The 25769-nt window shown below is 40.3% G+C and overlaps 2 protein-coding genes across 2 annotated transcripts in view; one reads left to right on the top strand and one right to left on the bottom strand.

Annotated features, from left to right (window-relative positions):
- The window catches only part of ATG3 (autophagy related 3), a 28213-nt gene extending 15784 nt beyond the window's left edge, over positions 1–12429 (bottom strand). The window contains exons 1-6 of the mRNA XM_072326412.1: positions 12266–12429; positions 8804–8845; positions 6200–6249; positions 4922–4992; positions 3476–3583; positions 1367–1416 (exon numbers count right to left, since the gene is read on the bottom strand). Coding sequence (XP_072182513.1) covers positions 1367–1416; positions 3476–3583; positions 4922–4992; positions 6200–6249; positions 8804–8845; positions 12266–12337 — 393 coding nt within the window. The 5' untranslated portion in view covers positions 12338–12429. The remainder of the gene's footprint in view (positions 1–1366; positions 1417–3475; positions 3584–4921; positions 4993–6199; positions 6250–8803; positions 8846–12265) is intronic.
- A 144-nt stretch (positions 12430–12573) lies between these two features.
- SLC35A5 (solute carrier family 35 member A5) lies at positions 12574–23140 on the top strand. Its single transcript, XM_072326400.1, has 7 exons — positions 12574–12715; positions 13981–14133; positions 14826–14924; positions 16026–16159; positions 18907–18974; positions 20201–20996; positions 22119–23140. The coding sequence occupies exons 2-7, from the start codon at positions 14004–14006 to the stop codon at positions 22185–22187; spliced, it is 1296 nt and encodes a 431-aa protein (XP_072182501.1). The 5' UTR covers positions 12574–12715; positions 13981–14003; the 3' UTR covers positions 22188–23140.
- The last annotated feature ends 2629 nt before the right edge of the window (positions 23141–25769 follow it).

Here is a 25769-nt window from a genome sequence, read left to right as displayed (position 1 = left end):
AGAATAATCACAGTATTCACACAGCCATAATTTGTTTTCAAATAACCTACTTGCCTCAAATGAACGCCTACAACTAAACACATAAATGAAGATTTCCTATAAACTAAGGAACTTTTGTGTCTATGGATAACATTTGAATTCAACAGACAATTCCAGAGAAATTCAGAAAGGGAGGCCTCAATTTATGTCAATGTCATAAAGGCTTCCAGAGAATACTCAAAATAATGATTAGAATTAAGAGCTGCTCTAATCATAAGTTTCCTCACAGGAAAACATAACAAAACATAATCAGTAAATCAGTGCATAACTATGTTGTTGAGTGCTTTGGCAAACTGTATATAAGCAGAAAAAGATTTGTCATTCTGGATTGGCCCTATGCTCCAAGAAATGAAGTACTGTACAACAAGCAGATTTTTTTCTGTGTACAAAATAGAAGTGGAATTTTTAACACGACAGCAGTTACTCATCCAATAAGGTTCTACAGTTACATTTTGTAGAAATGCCATTCACCTCTAGGTGATCCTTAAGAGGTGATCCTTCATCCTCACTTGGATGAATTTCACATTAATCACATCAGTGGCGTTTGAGTTGCTTACAATTATCCATTCTCTTTCCATCTCATCTTCAGAATCAAAAGACTCGTGCTTGGATGGTTACACAAATTCTTAAAGGGCACAAACAGAACTCCACTTGAGCTTTCAACTCATTGTTAAAATTCTTTTGTGCCTTGTGACATTCTCCCCATCTCTTAAGCACATTTGCTATTAGACATATCCATTCCAATTGCTATTCTCAGTTTCATGATGCCTTAGGTTACAATTTTTTCCTGCTACTGAGTGATTTTTTTTGAAACATACAGAAACTGGTGACTTTGTAAGACACTTAAATAGCACTGGTATGTCAGTGAATGTGAGGACACAAGTCCATCAAACAGGAATTTAAAAGTTTAAAAATACTACTGCAAGTAAAGTTGAAAGATTATGAATAAGTACTTCATACTCCTGCATTATTTTTGCACAAAAAAAACCAGCATTATTTACACTGGATCACCAAACATCAGCTTCTTGAGAAACAAGAGGAGTTATCACCATAAATCCAGGTGCATTTTCAGTCTGTAGAAGGTTGGCACAAGAGCACACTAGTTAAACACACTCCAAAAGGAACACCGCTCTGGTAAACACATGCTAATAAAAAATGGGCATGTTTAAATTAGTATCACAAGCTACGAAGGTCAATGAATACCTGCAACCCATCTAGTGACAAAGAATACTCTAACTTTCAGAAGTGACACTAGATTGCTGCAGGTAAGATTTCTATTACCTTTATGTCCCATAATAAAGCAAAAGAAAAATTCAAAAGCAAGTACCTTACTGTCTAGCGTGATCTCCTTAACTGCTTCTGTTGCACCCACTATACCTGTTAATTGAACAATAAGTTTGCATTAAAGAAGCCTGCTTCTTTGTTACAGAACACTACAATGAATGTAGTAACATGGTAAGACGCAATGCTTTTAGCCGAGAGGAAGTGGAAGTAAAAAACATCCCAAGTCACAGCAGTATCAACACTTCAATGCCTTCACATTAGATTCCCAGTTTTATTATAGCACTCATTTGTTGCTCTTTGGGACACAGGCCAACATTCTGCTTTGACACAGTAAATGAATCTTTTTAACTGCTCAGTTGAGAAGTTATATCACTAAGAAGAGTGAACCTGAAATCAAGTTGCTGTCCTGCAGAAGTGCAAGAACGGACCTTAACTGTTTAGGAAACAGGGATGTCACGTGAATGCTGCTCAGAAACAATGCATTTCGAGTGGCAGTAGGATTGTTTACATGCAGTTTTGTCCCACCCACCAAAACGTGTTGTTATAAAACTTATCGATACAGTTGAATGGAAATAGATTTTTATCTCCTGTGACAGTGCTTAGAGACCCAGCTAGGTCTAATTAAGTCTTATAGCTATACTAGCAAAGCATAGAAACCAAATCAGTCAACCTGAATAATCCCATCCAAATAAAAGAATAAAACAAACAAACCAACCTCCCAACACTTGATAGAGAAGGAGAAGGCATACTTAATTCAAGAATATGACAAAGCTATGTCTCACATGACTTCTTCAAAGTGAGGCGTTCAATTATGAAGAGCAATACAGCGAATTTTCAGTGATCAAAAGTACACATTTACAGAAGCAAATGCATCTTCTTGCACCCCTGTTCTCCCCAGTATGGCTAAACTATTTAGTGAGAGAAGATTTGCCAGAATACAAAAAAGTAAAGCTGACTGAAATATATTCCAGCCTTGGAGACAGTAGAAGACAATGTAATTGGAAGACTGAATTTAATTAACTCATTACAGCTCATGGAAAAATGGATTAAAACTAATAAAACTGCCATTTCTCAGAAAAGAACAATGTGTTTTTTTAGAAGCTGTGCTATATAGAATCATAGAATCCTAGAATGGCTTGGGTTGGAAGGGACCTGAAGGATCATGAAGCTCCAAACCCCTACCACAGACCACCTCCATATCTAATATTAAACCAGGCTGCCCAGGGCCCCATTCAACCTGGCCTTGAACACCTACAGGAATGGGGCAACCACAGCCTCTCTGGGCAGCCTGTTCCAGCACCCACCACTCAGTTGTTAAAGAACTTCCCCCTGATATCCAACCTAAATCTTCTCTCCTTCAACTTAAACACATCTCCCCTTGTCCTGCCATTATCTGCCCTTGCAAAGTGTTGGCTCCCCTCCTGTTTATAGGCTCCCTTTAGGTACTGGAAGGCTGCAATGAGGTCACCCCGCAGCCTTCTCTTCTTCAGGCTGAACAAGCTTCATAATGAAACAGATCCATGTAAGCAGTAGTTTTTAGATGCAAGCTCATTTAAAGACTTCAAATAAAAAAGGATCATCTTTCACAGTGATCACCATATTTAACAATATTTTTAGCCCCTTAAATGACATCAGATACTAAGAGCTGTTTTCTAATCATTGCCCTATTTAACTCAAACCCCAAAAAATAACAAAATGGGAAATGCTACAATCATTAAGTCTCTGCATCATCATTAAGATCTTAAAATCCTTTACATGTAATCTTACTAGAAGTAGAAATTAGCACATTTATGAAATATATTTTAAACCAGCATTCTCTTTAAGAGAAGTTCTCCACGCTAAAGAATGAGCCAGTACACAGCTCTTAGCTTCCCCCCCAAATAACTTCTTAGCACTTTTTTCTAAGAGAATACCAAAACAACTAAAATACTGTTGACATCTCTAAAAAGCAGCCTATTTCAGACACATATGGGCATACTTTTAAATACCCAAGCAGTAATACACAAAGCATGTGGGTTGCTGATACAGTAACATAGTTTCTTCCAGCTTAGATACTAATACAGTCATCTACATGAGATTTTACTTTCTAATAGTAGAAACTGATAATCTTATTGACTACCAAATGCAAAATTCGAAGCAAGACTCTGAATACCTGCGTTGTGAAAGGTGTCTACCCATCCACCATCACCATCATCTTCTTCTATAATTGCTTCCTGCTCATCTGAGTACTCCATCTGCTTGCACCTTTTGTAGCACGGTACTGCAAAAAATGGCAAAACAAGATGACTGCAGCCATTCCTATACAAAATCAGACTGATAAAAGAGATTTTTCTACAAGATCTTCTGAAATATAGTTAGCTCATATCTTTATTTAAGGAATCCTAGATATGTATTTCAAATTATATTAATTATGTTGATCAGCTGTAAGTGGTGTTTTATCTCACTACGGCACATCACTTGTTTGAGTTGCTTCAGTCTTCTTCTAGCAATTAGAACTTTTACCCAAACTCACAAGTACCAGAAAGAAATTAACTTCTCTTGTGTCTTTATCCTACCTATTAATTTGCTAACAACTGTTTATTTTTAGGCACACCTAGTTTATCTTGCTAATTAACATCTACAAGTCTGGAAGAGGCTAGAATTAATATGTTAATTATGGTAACTTCAGCCACATGTTAATTAAGGTAACTTCAGCCACATGTTAGTTAAGGTAACTTCAGCCATATGCATTATACTGCCAATTAAGTACAGCTCTAAATATAAGTTTCAGAAAATAGTCTCAGAAAATGCAGATCTGGCTAAGACAAAGCAGACACTTTCCAATTGCATAAACAAGCACTACAACAAAAATGCTAATTTTCAGAAAGAGAGAAGGAGGGTTGAAAGTCACAGTGAAAAAACATTCTCCAAAGACTTCCAAGATGAAGTCTGTAGCGTGGCTTGAAACCATGAAATACAACTTCCTGTAGGTAAAAAAAAACTTGAGGATCTTCATAGTATTTCAGGTACTTCTAATTACATTATCTTTGACATATTTTGATACAAAACCTCTCAAGAAAACAATTCTACCACTGCAGTGCCTATGTACATGTCTGTACCTGTATTTTATTAAAAAGGCAGTAATCACAAGTATGATACTATACAACTGTAAATCTGATGAAAGCTGGATTTAAACTTGTATTTTATATAATTGTTATTGAAAGAAACAGTGCCATCAGTTATAAATTCCAACTAGAAGCACTGGTGTCACAATTCTGGGAACTTCAATAACAAACATTTCCAAAAGGAGGAGTAAAATAAACATATTTATTTAAAAAAAAACAATTATGATCTGAAGGGCAAGGGAAAAAAAAAGATTGACAAGGAGGTTTATGGCATTTAAGCTTCATTTTTACTTCATCAAAAGAAACTGCATTGCTGGTGCAAAGTCCTGGTAACAGATGATAAAAGGAAAAGATTTTAGGCATGCGGGAAAAGCCTCTAATATCGCAAGGACAAAAGACACTTCTCTTGTCAATACAGGCAATGAGTAGAGTTGACAGCACAATCAACCATGCTATCAGTCCTAAACACACTTATATTTAAATTTCAGCCTTACCATTTTTAGTTACCAAAAATTGTTTGTCTGTTGGCAGATAAGCCTTGACCTTTAGCTCTTCTCCCGAAGCCCTGCAAAGCAAAGTGCAACACAAAAAGGTTGGGAATTTGATGTTGTGCAAGCAAAAGAACCCTATTTTCAATCTACATCACGAGTATTTCATGTACTCCTTTTGAACTCTTCACAGAATACGTTTGCTACAACTTTGCCCTTGGCCACGTAGAGTCTACAACACCTGTACGAGATAAAAAAAAGTTGGCCATTCCTAAACTATCAAGTCTTGGATTACAAATATTTTCTGCTCCAATAACTACCTTCACCCCAAGAAAGCCAAGCAAAGATGGGTTGACAGAACAGTCTAGTCTCTAAGTAACATACTAGAATCAGCAACAACATAGTACCAAGCATCTTTAGAAAGCAACTTCAGAAAAAGAAATGGACTTCTGAAGATATAAAACCTGTCCATAGTAACCAGAGCTCCAGTCATTTTCCTAAACTCACATTATTCAGAGCACTTCCTTTTACTTTCCTTCCTTTTTGGTTTGGAATAAAAGTCTTCTAATCTTCTAAATAGCCTGCTGCAAACTGCTTATGCACAGACATGATTCAACATCTTATTTTTTTTCTGAAGAAGACAGTTAAAAAGGCAAGAAACTGATTTAAGTATAATAATTCTTCCTTCATCTGTTCATGGTCCATTATAGCAGCTGCACAGAATGGTTGCTTTTATAACGCAAGATACTAATAAAATGTAAGAAAGTACCTTATTTGCACCCCCTGCTGTGTGTGAATAACAAGGGATTTCCCAGAACAAGCACAGCACAAAGCAACCTGGTGTGGGCCAACTTGAAAGCATTTAACCAAACTCTCGCTTAAAACACACCAATTACAACTTATTCTCAGCAATTCTGGTTAGTTGTGGCCTTTGCTTTTTTTTTTTAAATCACCAAAGACAAACTTGGGGAGAGACACTGCTACTGCAGCTAAATACTGAAAGCATGCATGGTATGTACAAGTTTATTTCCAACAGAGCCTTTGGAGGAAAAAAAACAAAAAACAAAACCCACAATATTTCCCCTATTGCTACAAAGAACAATAAAAAAAGACCTGTTTGACTTAAAGTTCATAAATCCTCATCACAGAGATAGAGTAGATTGTACTGCAAGAGTCAAAGTACTATTCCGAAATGAGACATTTGTACAGTTGTATCCAATGGAAACTCATTAAAGCACTGGTAGGGATGCTAACTTTGTGCAATTCTTTTGTATTTATACTTACCATTGCCAAGTAGGACAGTGGTGAACTAAGTGATCGCCAGCTGCAACAAACTGTTAAAGCAAGAAAAAATTAAAGAACTGTTAAATAGAGCATAAGAAAGCAATATGCAATTCCTGCAATACTACTGATGTTTCAGCTGGATATTTGTCTGATACTAATTACATAGTTAATCTGTTCATACTAGTTTGATGCTTTCTTTAAACTATTTTTCAGCTAATCATGATGATTTATGAAACTAAATCAACTTTACCTGAAGGAAATGCAGACTGAAAAAACTACTTACGTAGAACTTTGTTCCAAAGAAATAACTTTTTAAAAACTTCACTCTACTTTCTCTTAGAATCATGCTCACAGCTATTTCACCATGCAAAAAACGTACCACCTCAAAATCTCCCCAGCATATCTAACCCAGTGGGCCTAGTTTTCCTGCACAAACTGTGAAAAGCAGCACTTCAGAATAATTATTTCCATGCTCCATGCACTAATTCAATTTGAAAAGAAGGTACACACCTAATTCTACAGTTGTTTTCTTCTCTTAAAATGCCAGTTTACAACAATATTTGTAAGCTGCCCACAAGGCGTTATAGAGTGACACAGCAGGCTTGTAGCATAAGCATCAGCCATTTTCTCATTGTGCCTTCCAATGCAAGGCTCAGCACACAGTGGAAAACACTAGATCATGTACTGCCTATGAGTTAGCAGATTTGATCTCTGCAAAAGTGATCTGTTTCAAGCATTCTCCAAGAGAAGCTTCTAGTTGAAGTGAAATTTTCAATATAAGGAGAACAGTAATCCCTTCCATCACACAGAGAAATAATAATAAAAAAAAAAAAAAAAAAAAAAAAAACACGCATTAGGATTTACATAATAACAAATACCACACAAAACTACAGAATTGTCTACAATTCTCTTTGTCCAGGGAACTGGAACAGTGCTTGCAGCTCCAGTTTTAAAAGACATTATTTAAGATGGAAAAATTCAAAGTGTTCTTTGCAGTTCTTGTAATGCAGAAACCTAAAAGAATGTCTAAATTTCACTTGCACTTCAGCTTAGACAGCGTAATTAAACTAGGTGGTTTTACCTTCTAATTCTACTGTGCTACTGCTATCATACCCAAACTGGTAACACAAAAGTGACTGGAGAACAATTTTAGGACAACATCTTACTTCTACTCTTGAAAAGAATTTTAAATATTTGCCTGTGCTCACAAATGAAATTTAAAGGGCTATCTTTGTGAGTTATTAATTAACAAGAACACTTTGCAGGCAAGAACTTGCTAATATTAAATCAATTACACAGATACAAAAAAAGAGTACAAATACTGAATTTGACTAGCCATCATTAGGGCTATTATTATAGAATGGTTTGGGTTGGAGGGGACGTCTAAGATCACCTACTTCCAACCCCATTGCTATAGGCAGCGATATTTCCCACCAGGTTGCTCAGAGTCACATCCAGCCGGGCCTTGAATGCTGCTAATAGATTCATCTTCTCAGACAAGTGACAATATCAGAGAACCATTAAGGTTGGAAAAGATCAGTAAGATCACCCAGTCCAACCCCAACTCATCCCCACCATGCCCACTAAGTTGTGTTCCTCCTCCCAAAGTTTACTACAGTGGTGTCTCCATCTAAGATGCAGGAAAAACAAGTTAAATTGAAATTCATTACCCAGGAAATCCAAACTCATTCAGAGATAACATCCTAGCAGCATTACAGGTGACTTCAACTCTTTAGTAATCACTATTCTATAAAGAACAAAACCATCAGTGAGTAGAAAAGGCTGTCAAAGAGACAATGAGCAGATCCGTGCTTCAGTCCTACCTAAGTTAAGGAAAACAATTTGTATTGCTGGATGACCATTTCTCTTGAGTACAGCTTTGAAGGATTCAATTTATTCACCCTATCAGCATCAGTGTTTACATAGATAATACATACTGCTTGCATTATTTTACTGACACATAAATATTGCAAACAGCTTAATGTAGCATAGAGTGGTTCTTGCCACTACGCTACTTCTTTCAGTTCTACTACCAAGTTCTCCAGATCAAGAAGGGATTAGGCACTAGTACATTCATTTACACTTCTTTAAAAATTGCAACTGCTTGGCAGGATGTAGCAGCCTACAGAGGGAGGAAAAAAACAAAAAAACAGAAGAAAGGAGAAAAATAAAAGCACTGAATGCTTATTGTGAATGATTTAGCCATAGTCTTGGAAGGAACCAAAAGTGAGGGAAGCAAGATACGGTAATATAACTTATCCCTTGAAACGTTTATGGGAAAAGCCTTTGAAATAAACTTATTCCTCTTAACTCCCAGGACAAATGGAGCTGTTGACTCAGCACAAACTTTCTTACTAACGTTTTAGGAAACAATACAGGAAAAGACATTCCACACTCAGATCTCAAAAAGAATTCTGATGCTGATCTACTTCACCTGTAGGGTAAGAAGGCCATTTAGAGCTTTCCCAATGTGGAAACTGTTTCATGAAGGAATATTTAACAGACAAAGAAATAAACTGTTTGAGATGAGCACGGTCACTTTGAGTAAAAATCGTCAGTACTCCCATGCTTTCCAAACAGATTTCAAAGGCTCTAAATACTTACTTCTTCAGGTGTAATGACTCCAGTTTCTTTAAACTTGGACTCCTGCAATAAAGAAAAAACAGAGATTTTGAGCTGGGCTTGCAAATCAACATACTCACTTTACTGGAGACAAAAATACCTGCTCAGTCCACATAGATCTGCAAAGCAGCTTGAAGTCAGCCTCTGCTTATGCTGATACCTCCATATCCTATAACATAAGGCCTTATAATATTACTTTGTAGCAGACTTGGAGGTGTGGGGGAGGGGAATGAGGTTCATGATAGGATTACAAAGTTGTTTCGTTGGTATCGGTTTTTAATTTATTATTTTTTGCTTTTGATACAGCCAATTATGTCAATAATAATAAATATATTGCAAGAATAATAATAAAAATAAAATAAGAAGACACCTTAAACTCTGTATTACATTTACCAGTCAGAGACAGAAAAGCAGCTGGAAGTAAAGATCTTCAGAGTACTAACTTTGAGACTGTTCAAAACACTCAGTGACAGTGTAATGCATCAGTATGTGAGTTCCTAGGTAAGAAAGGTCAAGAAATGAAGGACTGAACCAACTTTCACCTGTGGTAAGAAAAGTTCCAATGACTCTATCACTAGCTTTTTTTGTACCCATTTTGTTGTGATGCCTTCATTATACAAACCACTGAACCGGTTATAATTACAACTGATTGCAAATGGCCACGTCATTTAGTTTTGCATAGAAAGATTAAGAACTTTTGCATTAAAGACAACATTTATAAAGTTTAAGACTACATTTTCAGTGTAATCAAATTTGGACAGAGTGTATTCTGTTTAGGATTTACTTATGTTTTTTCATACAGAATAGCCTCAAGGAAACCTGCTGTTTTTCACCTATTTAAGAACAACTTTTGAAAGAATATAAATTTGAAGGATGGCATAGGTCACTTTTCAAGCCATCAATTACTACATAACTTCTTGCCCTGAAGAACCCATGATTCTTTCCTAAAAACAGACTAAAAACAGCAAATGCAAAGAATTTCTTGTTTGGCTACAACTTCAGCAGGTGCAGTCACTAGGAAAGCATTAAAGAAAACCAGCTGCTGCTTAACTTAGTTCTTGATACTTAACCCTGATGCTATAACACTTGTGCTATACAAAAGGAAACGAGCACACCTATTTCATAGAATCACAAGGTTGGAAAGGACCTACAAGATTATCCAGTCCAACCGTCCTCGCATTAGCATTGCTACCACAAGCCACTAAACCACGTCTCGTAGCTCCTCATCCAGATGCCTCTTGAACACTGCCAGGGACGGTGACTCCACCACCTCCCTGGGCAGGGGAGGTATGCATGAATACACCTGATTCCTTTCTCTCCCATTCTGTCTCTAAAGAAGAGACACTGAAGTGAGTGACTAATGATAAACCAACTGGCTGTTGTGCAGACATCACTATAGGCATTGCTATGTGCAGTTAACAAAAATCAAAGAAACCTAAAGAACCAAACTGGATTACTATAAGAATTGAGAATTCCAGATAACATATTATGCAACACCACATTACAGTCAACTTATTATTCAACCTCAAAACTATCCACACATGTTTTGCAACAAGAACAAGTTTGTGCTTCTGGATTTACATTAGGAAAAATGTAAAATAACCACTCTCTGTTCCCAGAGGGTAAAGAGTTCACTTTTTTTAATCCATGTGCATCCTGTGGTATGCAAGCCTAGCATGAGGCACGGTAGCTAAAGTTAACTTCTGAAGTTAAGAAATCAGAGCACTTGCTTAAGTCCCCTTGTAAAGGGAATACATGCATGTTAACATCACATCCCACGCATGAGAAGTTCCACAGCCCCCCAGCACATCTGAGCACAAAGACTCCTCCACCATTCACATAATAAAATACCAGTTGCACAACAGCTATAATACAGTGAACAAGTCACATTTCCACACAAATTCACAGCAGCAGATGGGTTGTACTAATAGACAAACCTACAGAGACAGGCCATCCAGGCAGGAGCACATGATTTGCTTTTAAGGGATAAGTTCAATTATTAATTGCATATCACCGACTCCTGTCCAAGGATCCAGGTTGCATAGTACAACTCATGTAGAAGGGTCACGCAGCAAAACTATAGCCAGAGAGCTTGCTGTTGTAGGCAATCATAGCAGACATACAAGGATTACTCTGGATGTAATACCACCTATTTTTTTTATGTTGATCAATTATGTCAGAGGCAGGTGTAAGAGATATGGCAGTAGGGGTTGAACCTTCCCACCAATATTCCATTTCACTTGGTTGCCACGTGACAAATGGCAGCAGAGGGGCAGTCTGATAAAATGGCATCTGATGTGGGAGTGCGGATGAAACAAACCTGGGCCACTGAATTCCTTCATGAAAAAAAAAATGGCTGCCAATGGCATTCACTGACATTTACAGAACATTTCTGGAGAGCAAACAGTGAACGCGGACACAATGAGGTGGTGGGTAGTGTGTTTCAGCAGCGGCAACTGCTGGTCATCTCCAATGATGCAGCGACACACAGGCTGTTGTTCATTGCTAGCAAAAAACACGCAGCTAATGCTGGTGCCTATGTTGAGAAATCACGATTTGTAGCTGAGAATTTTCTCTGTCAAATAGTGTTATTGTACTCTCTGCATCTGTTGTAGTTTCCAGGGAAATAAATAGGAGGCATTACTTTCAGAGTGACCCCCGTATCTTAATAAAAACAGAAAAAGTCTGAGCGTCAGTAGTGAGAGAACTGCTGAGAAGTTAAATATTTCCATACAAAGCTGAGTTTTGAAGAGGAAAATACTTGTAAACAGAAGGTAGAATATAATACAGAGCTGAGAAAGGGAGAAAAATCACTTCTCATCTATCTAATCAAACAGGAATAGATGTGCTGTACACCTTGATAAGCACATTATTAAGGGAGACCATCAAGAATTTCTACTGTTTGCTGGTATGTTGTGCAGACGCTGCCATTTATTTAGCAACGCCGGTACAGCCAGCTATGCTACACAGATTTATACCTGCACACACAATAAAGACATCACAAGTTTCTTTTTTTTCCTGTCAGCTGAGAAAGCTGCGCTCCCACCCAAAAGACCTACTGCAACCCGCCCCTGTAACCATGCTCAAGCCTACCACTGCACAAGCACACTGAGGTTCCGCCCCTGCTCCCAGCAGCGGTTAGCATCCAGCCACTTCAGCACAAGCCGATGACAGACAAGCCGTTCCCCCAGCAACCTGCCGCCACCCGAGGCCTGCCAGCCCCCGGGGGATGCTCCAGCCTCGACGGGACGCAAAGCGCAACTCAACCCCACGGAAGCACGCAGCTGCCCGGTCCCTCCTTTAGAGCCGGGTCGGAGGGGCGGGACGGCGCCCTCACGACCCCCGGGGAGTCAGCGCGGCCTTCACAGAGAGGGCGGCCACCCCCTCCCCCCCGGCACGGCCCCGACGCCTCATGGAGCGCCCGCCCTCCGCGCAGGCCAGCACCTTGAGGACGGGAGTGAGGTACTCGGCCACCTCCAGGGCCTTCCCCTTCACCGTGTTGATGACGTTCTGCATACCGCCACAGCGCCGCGGGAGCGATCGCCGCAGCCAACGGTCACGGCGGCACCGGCAGCCCCGCCCCCTGCCCCGGCCACGTGACCCGCCGCCCTTCCCTTCGCTCCCCGTCGCCCGTCCCGTCGCGCGCCCGACGCGCCGACGCTCAAGAGGCACGTCACGCACATCGTGTGCGCATGCGCGGGTTGAAACGGGAAGTCCGCCGGAAATAGACGTGAGGATCACGTGGTTGTAGGGGAAGGCGAGATCCGGAAGTAAGCCTGGATCACGTGGGCAGTTGTCATGGAGAACGAGGCAGCGGAGGAGGGGCGGTCAGGGGGCGCGCGCTGCCACCCGTCCTGGGGGAGGGCTCCGCCCCGTTCGGCTCCGCCCCGGCAGGTGAGGCCGTCGGTGTCCCCTCGGCGGGGGAATGGGAGGGGGGAAGGTGTCGGGTGATGGGCGGTGGGGGAGGAAGAGCAGCGGGAATACAGAAAGGGTCGTGGTCCTCGTTCCCCACCGGCGATGGGTGCTGTTGATGGCGGTGTCACCGCGCCCGCTGCTGGGCAGCTGCGTGTGGCGGCGTGGTGTTCCGCGCCGGGCTACGATCGAGGTCGGTGAGAACCGACCCGGGAGAGCCGAGCGTCGGATGCGTCTTGCCGGTCCCCCGTCTCGGCGGCCGCCGCCTGCTGCGGGCCCGGTTCGTCCCGCGTCGTGAGGCGGAGACGTGGCAGGGAGCGGTGAGCGCAGCCGCGCGGCTGAGGTGCGCCCGCTGAGGTAGAGCGGCGCGAGGTGCGCGGCCGTTGACAGCGGTCCCCGTCCCCCCCGCCCCACCCCTCGTGCCGTCGGTGCTTGGTAGTGCCGGGGCCGCCGCCCTTCCGTCTTTCGTTAGCGGGCGGCTGAAGTAGTGAAACAGCTGCCTGGGCGGCCCTGTGCAGCCCCGTCTGCTGGGGTTGGGAACAGGAGCTGCTTCTGTCGGCGTTAGAGGTCAGGTTGGATGGAACCTCAAGCAGCCTGGTCTGGTGGGTGACAACCCTGATCGCGACTGGGTGTTGGAACTAGATGGGCTTTAAGGTCCCTTCCAACCTGGTCCTTATGTGATATACGTGCGTGGTTATGTGATTTAGTGCGTGGGGACAGGACTAGGGGAAATGGGCTGAAACTTCAGCATAGGAAGTTCCGCACGAATGTGCGCAAGAACTTCTTTACAGTGAGGGTGACGGAGCACTGGAACAGGCTGCCCAGGGAGGTGGTGGAGTCTCCTTCTCTGGAGATATTCAAGACCCACCTGGACGCCTACCTGTGCGACGTGGTGTAGGGAGCCTGCTTTGGCAGGGGGGTTGGACTCCATGATCTCAAGAGGTCCCTTCCAACCCCTACAATTCTGTGATTCTGTGATACATACGAGTGTATTCAACCCCAAAGTTCCTATATAGAAATAACACTGTATCCCTGTGTATGTGAGGTGTTTATTCCACTCTTGTTGGTCCTCGTAGCACATCTTTTTCCCTTTTAAATAAAATGCTAACTCTAACATGCAATCATGGCTCTCAACGCAAACCATTTTGTTTACAATAACACAAAGCAATAAAAGGCATATGTTTCACCTCACCATATCAGTTTCTGGAAGTACTGTTTATAGTGTGTCTGTATCATGCCGTCCAAAGGGCGCTGACAGCAAGACAGCAAAATGGAGAGCAAGTGCTGTCGTCGCTCTGCGGTTTGCTCCAAGACAACCATCTACACCTTTCTACTTGGAGGAGTCTTCATTGCTTTGGGCTCGAGTCGAATCCTCCTGATGAAATATTCTGCTAATGAAGGTACCGTTGGACAGTAAACATAATGAATCTCAAGTAAGAGTTGTCATTTCAGGTATAACAGATACTCCAAAACCTGGTTTTCCCCCTAGTTTTCCATTGCATAAACTGAGACTTAAATTTCATTGGGTCTAACATAGAATAACAATTTGAGGTTGCAAGATAACTGATCCAGTTGAAGATTAGCCTCAAAAGATGAAACAATAAATTACTTTATAGCTAATTTTCAAATATTAAGTTGTACAAGCACTGTTAGTAGTGCATGACCAATTTATTTGTTTCACAACATCTTTAGGAGAAGATGGTTTCAAGCTGTCTTGCTGCTTCCCTTTTTCACAAGCGTTAGCAAAATATGCTATCAAAGAAAGGATAAAATCCCCAAAGTAGGTTGTGTCATCTTGGAAGCTTTCTCCTATTAGGCAAACATACTGTATCACTGTTTGGGGGGAAAATATTCCCGGTTTTATTGTTTTAAGAATGACATATGTTCTGTAAACTGAGAGCGACTGAGGTAGGGTTTCAGCACGGAAGGGCAACTGACTGGTCAAAAGCTGAGTACTCAGAAGTGCTAATGCTTCATGTTCATGAGCAGGGGCTCTAATTCTGACTGAAGGGGTTAAAATGTTTCTTTTTTCCAATTGTGAATGCTAGAGGAATCTGATGGTGTACTCTCTACGATTTGCTGAATCCCACAGATAACAAATACGATTACCTTCCTACGACAGTGAATATATGTTCTGAAGTAGTAAAACTGTTCCTGTGCGTGGTATTGGCACTATGGGTTAAGAAAAAAGGTATGTATGTTTAAAGTAACTAAGATGTGTTGACTTAATAAGATTTATTATACTTCATATCTTTTTTCTTTTTTTCTTCCCACTAGTAGATTCACATTTTATGGCATGAAGTAAGTCCTGATAGTAATGTTCTCTGAGTTTATGTCTTCAATACACAATTATAACTATACTTATTATAACTCTAATTTGTGCATTAAATTCAAATGTTCTCAAGTTGTTTGTGTGATAGCTGAAATGAGGACGGTGAGTTGAATTAGAAAATGTAATGAAGACACAATCTGAATTTTAGCACAGCATCAGACTGGGGTAATAGGAGTCGCCTCACTATGAAGACATAACTGAAATGAAGCTTGTTACTGGCTACTGTCTGGGTGCTAAATGAACAGATCCTCCATCTGTGTCATTAATTCAAGTCTAGATGAGATTGATAATCACCTGATACTGATGTGACTGTTGTGTGGGGGCATTCTGGAGTGCTTTTGGTCCTCAAAGAATGATTATGATGTGTTTTTGCAGCAGTGGAGAAATACTCTGATAGGGTTAAAGGATTGTCTAAGCATTTTTTTGCTGGTCCTGTTCAGCCCTAGAACAGAACAAGACAAAATGGCAAAAGAAAAGAAAAAAACAGAGGAGAGCAGGGCTAGAAATTGCAAATTTTTGTCTCCTGGTTCTGATTCTCATGTGAGAAACCACTTGAGAAACCCTAAGGTTTGCAGGTTTCTGTCTTGTGGACAGATTAGCAAAATCTGCTCAGAGAAGTTGTGGAATCTCCTCCTTTGGTGATGTTCAAGGCTTATCTGAGTGCATGCCTTTGTGACTTGCTGTAGGGAACCTACTTGAGGAGGTTTAGCAGGAGGGTTGGGCTGGATGATCTCTAGAAGTCCCTTCCAAACCCTAACAGTTCTGTGATTCCTTCATAGTTTCCTTAGTGAAGTAAGGATGTGAATGCTCATACATACTAGATTTCTCCTTTAGCTGTGTGTTCTGCCTTGGGGCTGTCCCCTGTGTTGCCAGAGTCCAGTGGTACCTATTCAGAGGGCTATGAAATGGACTTCTGATAATAAGGAAGTTATTATTCCTATTGATTTGTTTTCCTTCCAGAGGGCTGCTTAGATCATCCATTCGGATGTCTTTCCTGGAAGAATTTTTGTAATTCCATGAAATGGTCAATTCCTGCCTTTCTTTACTTTTTGGATAACTTGATTGTCTTCTACGTGCTGTCCTACCTCCAGCCAGTAAGTATGTGTGTACTGAATGAAGTATCTTTCAGTGTATTAATAATAGATAAGACTGACTGTAGGCTACCTACAGTTGCTACATTGACAATATAAGATTTGTAATTATCTGAACAGCTAGACCATCCTTTCTCCTGCCAGTGGTCCTGTTCTACAGATCTCAGTAGAGAAAATGCACAGAAACATTCCTTTATCCTAAGTGATTTAGGAAGAGGCTGAATTTTTTAAGTATGGGGCAGTTTTTAGTGTTTTCCATCCTTTGGCTCCTTCAATTCTGTATTTCTCAGTGCATTTGTACATGTTGCTGGTATTTGAGTTGCCCTTTTCTGCGTGGCATCTGCCACTTTACTTACACGGCTTCACATGTTGAATTGTTTTCTGCCCTCAATAATTCCAAAGAAAATCAAATAAATGTAATCCCCCAAAGCAAAAGAGAAGCGCAATAGGAAGTGAGTAGGGAAGGAATAAAACTGTTTGGCTCTCATTTTTTTTTCCCACTTTTTATGTAACAATATGTTAAACTTAATTATGTTTAAACACATTTCATTAATACTATTTTCTAGCTACGTTCAGCCTTCTGAATGAGTCTACATATACTTAGGAAATATGGTCTTCTTTGGAATTCTTAGTGTCTTTTATCTTTTACCTGATGAGTAGATAAAACTGTAACACCATCACGGCTAACTAGACAGAAATAGTAAATGAGGTAACCAAATACCTGTAAGGTAGAGTACCTTGATGGAGTTACAAAACCCTCAAAGTGAAAAGACAGATGCAAGGTACCCGAAAGAAGGCAGCCATGCCAGGGTAAACTTTGTTTCATTTGAGTTTTAAAACTAAATAGGTTTTGGACTGTGTTATACTTAGGTGAGCAGGCATCTCAAGTATAGAGTTGCTGTGGTGACGTCTTTTCTCTTGAAGCTTCAGTAGTAACTGCAGTTATTCTTCAGTGTTTAGCGTATGTTATTTTTAGAGGCTTTGCTGGTAATGCTGGTAGCATGTAAGCCAATAGCATGGTGGTCTTTTGTAAATTCTTTTCCAGTTCATACTTATGTGAGACAGAGGTCCCTTGTGGCCTCAGAATAATAAAGCAGCTCAAAATTTACTCATTTTAACTATTCTTCCATAGATTTGGGTTGTGTTATGTTACCAGAGATGTTTCACGTATGCTGTGTTTTTGTCTCAGTCAAAAACTCAACCATTTTTTTGAACATTGCTTGCACATCAATTTTAACTCAAGCCTCTTTCTTCCACATTGGCTTCTACCAGCTCCAGTTTCATTTTTTCATTCAATGTTTTCTTCCATAATTTTCACCCAGCATGAGTTTTTAACAGTTGTAATTTCACAAAGCATAAAATTAAGCTGTGATTTCTTAGGCAGACATGTCACGCATCAGCTTACTTGAGACCCTGTGTCATGCTGCTTCATGAGTAAGTGATCCGAGAGGGCCAGCATGGCTTCATCATGGGCAGATCATGCTTGAACAATCTGGTGGACTTCTACAGTGGAGATACAGCAACGGTGAACAAAGGAAGGGCAACCGATGTCATCTTCTTTGACTTGTGCAAGGCCCTTGACATGGTCCTCCTCTGCATTCTTATCTCTAAATTGGAGATAGATGGATTTGAAGGGTAGACTTTGGTGGATGAATATTTGGCTGGATCATTGTCGACAGAGCATTGTGGTCAGTGGATCTATGTCCAAGTGGAATCCTGTCACGAGTGGTGTCCCCTGAGGAGTCAGTTCTGGGACCATTTTTTTCAACGTCTATCAGTGATGTGAACAGTGAGGTCAGGTGTACCCTCAGGAAGTTTGTTGATGGCACCAAGCTTAGTGGTGCGATCAGTATGCCTGAAGAAAGGGATGCCATCCAGGGAGATCTATACAGTCTTGAGAAGTGGGCCCATGAGAGCCTAATGAGGTTCAACAGAGTCAACTGCATGGTGTTGCACTCGTGTCAGGGCAATCCCAGATACATGTACGGACTGGTAGGAGAGCTCACTGAGCTCAGCTCTGTGGAAAAAGGACTTTGTGGTCCTGCTGGATGAAAAGCTTGACATGAGCCAGCAGTGTGCACTTGCACACTGTATGCTGGGCTGTATCAAAAGAGGAGTGGCCAGCAAGATGATGGGGGTGATTGCCCCCCTCTGCTCTGTCCTTGTGAGGCCCCATCTGGAGTACTGCATTGAGTCCTGGGACCACTGGCACAAGAATGATGTGGAGCTTTTGGAGCAAGTCCAGAGGAGAGCCATGAAGATGATAGTGGGATGGAGCACTTCTCTGAAGAGGAAAGGTTGAGGGAACTGGGCTTGTTCTGCCTGGAAGAAAAAGAAAAGGCTCCAGGAAGACCTTGTTGTGGCTTTCCAGTAGTTGAGGAGAGTTTATAATCTGAGACTGACTTATTGCACAGGCAGATAGTAATAGGACAAGGTAGAATTGCTTTAAACTAAAAGAGGAGAGATTTAGGTTAGATAATAGGAATATTTTTACTCAGGGTGTTGAAGCACTGGAAAAAGTTGCCTGGAAAAGTTGTGGATTCCCCATCGCTGGAGATGTATCAAGGCCAGGCTAGATGAGGCTCTGGAGAGACTGATCTGGTGTTCAGCAGCTCCAGAAGCTCAGAAGGTCCAGTAATAATAGAGTGATGCTTTCCACTCTAGTCTCCTTTGTGTAAGGTGTTGTAAAGTTGGTGGGCTCTTGATATCAGCGTGTCTAAATTATAACTTTGTTCCTCTTCTTTTTCTAGGCAATGGCTGTCCTCTTCTCGAATTTTGTCATTATAACAACAGCTCTTCTCTTCAGGATAGTGCTAAAGTAAGTAATACTTAATAAGTTAAACAAAACTTTAAATTTTGTCATTCTAGCCTAGATACAGTGGTTACACTACAATCTTTCATTGTCTGATAGCAACAGTAATACTGTTTATTTGTGACTATACCAACTAAGAGAAATGGCTTTGTTCTGCATACAAAGGTGCATGAAATACTTTTTAGAGGCTCCTACATATCTCCACATATTGTCACCTGTGACAGACTGCAAGTGATAGATGTTGAATGATCAGAATTAAGGTTTGGGTTTGTTTAAGGTTTGAATTAGCTTCATTTGTGCATTAAATCTCATACTTCATGATGAGCAGTACTTCTTTCCAGTCTGATGTAACTCTTAATGGAATGTAAAGGTAATCTAACAAGAAAGGATGAGATACATGAGAGTGAAATAGCTGTTTACAGTAATATTGTTCCTGCCCTAATGTGTTTCTGATGAACTGCATAGGGTTAGTCTCTTCTTTGTTATTCATGTGATAGGGAAAAGGATATTAGCTTTCACACGCTACCTGAAAAGTTATTTGTGGTGAGCCTTGAACAAAGATGCATTTTCCACAGGTGTTAATATTCCAAAAGAGCATTTGGTAGTCTGGCCAAAGCGCTTTTTCTCAGTTCTTTAGTTTTATATCTCTTGTGATGCCACGGATGGCTTAATCTTCCAAATTTTTGATGTTTCTTTTCCCCCCCATACTAAACTAGTTTTGTTTGATTGAATGAGAGAATAATTACAATGGATAAGACCATTAGGCCTCATACATTACATTTCTACCATCATAAAATAATTTAAAAGTGTACAGAATCGTGGGGGAAAAAGTGCAGTGTTGTAAAGGTTTACCAGAGAGTGAACTATTTGAATGTCTGACTTCCTTTTAATCCTTCAAGTCTGTGATTATGTGGACAGCAGTTGATTTTTGGTGTCAGGCAACCAGCATAGAGAACTGACTTTATCTTGAAAGATTTTCCTTTCATTATATCTACATTGGTTTATTCTCTATTCTGCGTTTCTGTAATCACCAGGCAGGGATCCCCTTGCCAAAAAAAAACCTTTTGGCATTTTCCTGTGAATTCTGAAAAATCAAGATTTTTCGTCATGCCACAGATAAGGAAATGTAGTCAAGCACAATGTCCTGTGTGTGCTTCACAGGGTTTGTTCTCTTGTCATTTGATTTGTGTGAGCGCGTTTCTAAAGTTTGTGGCTTTTTTGTCTGCTCCTAGGCGAAAACTCTCTTGGGTACAGTGGGCATCTCTGGTCATCTTATTCCTATCCATTGTCGCCCTGACGCTAGGAACTGGAGGCCATCAGCAAAGTTTGGCTGTGCACGGGTTTCATCACAGTATGTTTTTCAGCCCATCTAACCACTGCCTTCTTTCTGATGGACCAAAGGAAACGTGCATGGAAAATGGTAGCTGTGGAGCACCAAGATTCCTTCCCGTCTTCCAGTGGAATGTTACAAGTACCATGGCAGGAGCATTGAAACCTCTACGACTCAGTCTGGGACATCTGCTTATTCTAGTGCAGTGTTTCATTTCTGCCCTGGCTAACATCTACAATGAAAAGATATTGAAGGATGGAGATCAGCTTGCTGAAAGCATCTTCACACAGAACAGCAAACTGTATGCCTTTGGGGTGTTATTCAATGGGCTGATGCTTGGCCTACAGGCTAAGGACCGGAGGCAGATAGAGAATTGTGGATTCTTTTATGGGCACAACGTCTTCTCAGTGGCTCTCATATTTGTCACTGCTTTCCTGGGGTTGTCTGTAGCCTTCATCTTGAAGTTCCGAGACAATATGTTCCATGTTATGACAGCTCAGATCACCACTGTCATCATCACCACTGTGTCTTTTGTCATCTTTGACTTCAGGCCTTCTTTAGAGTTCTTTTTGGAAGCTCCTGTAGTGCTTCTTTCCATATTCATCTATAATGCCAGTAAACCAAGAGGCCTGGAATATACTGCTATGAGGGAAAGGGGCAAGCTCTTCAAAGGAGACACGTGGGAGAGGTCAAGTGGGGTAAGGCTTTTCCATACTTGTCTTCTCTGATTTTCCTTCTTATTTCTCACCTATTTACACTATGGGATGTGGACTGGAATTATTTGTCAACTGAAACATCAAAGTTCCTCGGTATTTGTTAAAAGTCTTCAAAAGTGACTGAGTATTGCTTTCCTTATTGGACTTTTTCAATTAATGAATCCTAGATAAAGATTGCTTTTCTGCAGTGACTGTGCTGTGAGCAACTTCAGCTTTGTACGAATTCTCTGTTGAGGTTATTGCTGGCCCTGGGAATACAGAAATTGGAATTGATGCCCAGAAATTAACAGTACTTAAGTAGGATCCCATCATGAAGAAATTAATATTTGTTATTTGAGATTATTTCTGTCTTAACAGTCAAAGATACCCGCAGACATAAAGGCAACATTGGAGTAGATATTAAAATATTTTTTTGCACACACCATTTTCTCCAGGGCCTTTTGTGTGTTGTTTGTTTGTTTGTTTTTCTCTCCCTAAATTGAACTGTAACCTAGACAACACGAATATGGCACAGGGAGCTTACCCTTAGGAGTCTCAGCTCATTCACCTGAGCTGATAGGTCATTCTAAAGGGGAAGGAGTTCATGTCTCTGCGTTCTGTGTGGACAGATGTGTGTCTGTAACATACGTTGCATCCAGCAGAGAGTGCTGTCTCCATTTAATTCTAGGAAACACAAAGCTTCCTACAGATGTTTTCTGAAACTTACAGATGGCGCCCTTTTAGATGCTTGTTTAACAAACAGTATGCGGGGTTTTTTTGTGTGGTTTTTGTCATCGTTGTTTTTTATACCTGAAACTATCTATCTTATTATTTACAAGTGAGCATCTGTGGTAAAAACAAAGAATACTATGTGAGCATGTTTCCTGATGGTGGGCTACAAGCTTTTTCAGGGACCAAGCTTCAGAAAAAAGCATTAGAGAGATTGTCTTTTATAAGCGTATGTGTACTAGAGTAAGATTTCAACACGCTGGTAAAAGATAAACTCCTGGATGTTGATAAAGAGATTGCTTACAAATAAACTTTCTTCTCTCTTTTCTCTCTTTATGCATTGATAACAAGTTAACTTTTGTTCACATTGTTTTCTCCTGCTTCTGGTTCTTGCAGGATGGAGAAGAATTTGAGAGACTGAACAAACCAAGCAGTGACATTGAAACAGATGAAGATTCACTCTAGCATGGAGCAGGCTGAGAAGAATGCTATTACTCATAGTGAGGGAATGTTCATATTTCCTTTTTTCCCTTTTTGCTGAATGATTGAGACTTCTTTGGGCATAAATGTCAGAGATAGATGAGGAAAACATTCAAATATCTTAATTTGAGCCACACGTTTTTGAAAGCTGTTTTCCCTCTTAACCATCTCTGCAAATGAAGAGTTTAAAATCTGCTGAAATAAACAAAGCTTATAATTGATGTGAACAAGAAGAAACTTGGACACTGGACTCAGTTGTGGGGGTGACGTGTGCCGCATTGGAGGGCAGTCCTTTCTGCAAATACGCCAGCGTGTCTTTCATCACTTTGGTTGACTGTTGTGAAGCAGTGCAAATTCCAGTATGAATTCCTTAGTTAGCAAAACAAAGGTGATAAAACTTGTTCATCCTGCAGAAGCTGTAGGAGGACTGATTAGAATCTTCTAATTAAGCTGGCACTAATAACCTTATAAATAATGAGGCATATTGACTATCTTATTGTATTTTGGCAATTCAGATTGAAACATCCCTAGTTAAGTGGAGGAGTCCCCCTAAAACAACTTCATCAAACCTTGACTTGCGAATGTATAACAAATCAGATAATTTGGGTTAAGGAACTTTCAGATAGAGGAATATCTAGAGTGTGATTTCAGTGTGAATGGTTTTAATTTAATGTTCGTTCCTGTTTTACACCAGTGTAACTCTGTACTGGCTCCTGTGGAGTCCTTTTTGATTCTTTGATGTGACTGAAGCTGAACAGATTTCACTTCAGCCACTAGCTCTCTCACATTTCCAGTATGAGACTGCTTAGTGCCTGTCTCCCAGTGTTTGGGGAAAACGAAATTTGGAATGCCTTTGTAGAAAATAGTGTATTTTACATGCAACTAATGTGGCCTAACATTGAAAGAGCCTGAATAAAACAAAAGTGTGTTATTCAGTTTGAATGTATCATAGGATCTTTTCTGCACGTGGAAAGCATATATGTAGAGATTTGCTTTATACTGGGGTCACCATCTGAAAGCAAATGTTACATAGCTACAGTGAGGCACTAAAAGATGTGGAGCACTGAGCAGCAGGGTACAGGTGTTGGTATCATTTGGCATTGTTCCACCAGCTCAGGATGATAAAGGTTTGCATTCGTTTTGTAGGGGGAAAAGTTATTCTGCAGAGTGTCAGGCAGGGTGATCTCAGAGTAACTGTTGGCTTGTATTTTGAGTGAGATGAAAAATAGGTTTCAAGTAATTCAGTGAATCTTAAAAATTGAAGGATGAAGTGAATAGGAATGCAGATAAGAGTTATTGATGTCTTCTTGGAAAGATTCTGTCAAAGGAATTCTTAAGGAGGTATGCAATAAGCTCAGCGTCAAACTCTCATACCACAGGATATAGTAATGCATTTCTCTGTGGAATGAGGACAGTTCTGTCTTTGTTCCCCTCTGCTACCCTTTTTCCAGGCTCTGTGTGCTAACAGCTTACTTACACATACTGTATTGATGGCTCATTGCTGTATTAATTGGCATTCCTCCTGTCACTGATCTGTCAATAAGGGCAGCACGTTTCCAGTTGTGGCCAATGGCTGTTGTAAACTATATATGTGAAATTCCTATTCCGATTTCTGTTTTTCAGATGATGAATGTGAAATCTTATTGTTTTCTTTTTGTTTTTTCCCCAGAAGCGTAAGCTTTTTCGAGCATGCATTAAGAATAATTATACAAAGAGAAATTACTGTTGTGGTTTGTTTATATGAGGTAACCTTGTGAGTAGTGTTGAGCTGAAAAACATTTTATGGCTGATCTTGTTGTGCTTGCATAGTAGCTCATTTCAACAACAAAAACCCCTCGTTGTTTGGATCTGTACAGAATGAGTAAGAAAGTATATTTGAATGTAAATCCCACATGGTTTCATTGGTGTATGATGTCTTGCTTTGGGAAATGAAAGTTCAGTGTTATAAAACAAACAGAAAAAAACCCTCAAACTGTTTGAGATGTAGTTGCAAAAAGACAGCTGCTTTTTTTTTTTTTTTTCCTTTTTTTTCTTTTTTTCCATCACATACAGGTTTGCGATACATACCTGCCTGATTTCTTTGCTGTTGTTTTTTTCAGTCTCAGCTACCCGCTTTTAGCAGATGTTTTCATGGAAAATGAATGTACTGCTGGCTTTAGACTGCTTTGTATTTAGGGTGACTTACATTTACAATGACTTTTTCAGACAGTTTTGCCTTACATTAAGTCAGAGCATAGAATTCTGCTTCATACCTATAATGACAGGGTATCAAACCAAAGATGAGTGTCTTGAAAACATTGTTCGACTTTCCTGCATGAACTATCTGCCTTAAGAGAGATAAGAATTGGAAATGACTAGTTAGCAAATTTTATAAAGCATATTTAGGCTTGCATTCCGCTCTTGTCAGCCTTAGTCATTTCTTCAGTCTTTAAGTTTCACTGATGTCGTCATGCTTGACTTGTTTTGCTGAACTCTGACTGCACAAAGATATCGGGTATATAACTGTGAATGTATGCTGATATACTGATTTACTGATCTATTTGATTTACTTTCCATGTAGAGTTAGGTGCTTTCTAACATGTAGAAATCTTTCTGTTGTCTTCAGGTGAACAGGTTGGAGTGATTCTGTTGGATTGGCCAGGCAGGTTTCTGTTAATAATGGAAGAGAACTGTGTATCCTCTCGGCAGTAACAGTAACTGTCTAAAAATGGGTAAGGACTTGATATCAACTTAGCAATAAAAAGTGTGTAAGTAATTCAGAAATATGACCATGCAATTCTGTGCAGTCATACTGCGCGTGGTGATAGTCAAATGTAGTGTGTATATGACATTTGTTTGAGAAAGTGACTATAAGCAACTGTTAGCTGGAAAAACAGCTCTGCTTGGCAAGTGCTGCTGTTCTGTAGAGCTATCCCTTACAAATAGATCATGTGACCCCTACTGCAATAACATCGGTTAAGTACTTCCACTGTGTTGTCCTTCACCTACTCTGTGTCAGAAAGCTTACTAGTTGTTTTTTTCTTCTTCTCTAACTTACTGTTTTTCTCCTCAAACGGCAATAGGGAATTTTATTAGGAGCTTTTTGGAGATCAGTGTTACTTGGACACATAGCCTTTAACAAAGGTGTTGGACAGTGAGCTCTTACAAAGTTGTGAGTCAGAGCCCAGATTCACAAATGTTTGAACTTTATCACTGCTTAGAATGTTATGCTTCTCCCTTGGGTGGGAGGAATTAGTTCATAAAGCATCTAAGGAAGAGAGATCTCTTCACGTTTCACTTATTTATAACAAATTTATTAAAGTATTTTTTATTGGTTAATTTCAGCTACTCTGTGAATGTAGAAACTGAGCCATTGTGCTTGAAAGACAGCCTGTGGATTATAACAGCTGTCTTTGAGCTGAATCAAATCCCAGAAATATGTATGAGGAAAAAAGTTTTGAAAGTTTCCTTCACCGTGTTGAAACTTCCTACCCAGAACTGTAAAAACAAGGCTTTAATCTCAATGAACCAGTCCTCAGAGCAGTGCTGCAGGGACAGATGCGGTATTTTTGATCTGATTTGTCTTTG

The sequence above is a fragment of the Excalfactoria chinensis genome, chromosome 1, assembly GCF_039878825.1.
Source record: "Excalfactoria chinensis isolate bCotChi1 chromosome 1, bCotChi1.hap2, whole genome shotgun sequence".
Lineage (NCBI taxonomy): Eukaryota > Metazoa > Chordata > Aves > Galliformes > Phasianidae > Excalfactoria > Excalfactoria chinensis.
The sequence above is the reverse complement of the archived record's forward strand: the minus strand, read 5'-3'. Positions and strand labels throughout refer to the sequence as shown.

Coding starts and splice junctions, on each gene's coding strand:
- SLC35A5 (XM_072326400.1), top strand. CDS start 14,004: ATGGAGAGCAAGTGCTGTCGTCGCTCTGCGGTTTGCTCCAAGACAACC. Junction 14,925..16,025: donor ACTATGGGTTAAGAAAAAAG/GTATGTATGTTT, acceptor TTTTCCTTCCAG/AGGGCTGCTTAGATCATCCA. Junction 18,975..20,200: donor CTCTTCAGGATAGTGCTAAA/GTAAGTAATACT, acceptor GTCTGCTCCTAG/GCGAAAACTCTCTTGGGTAC.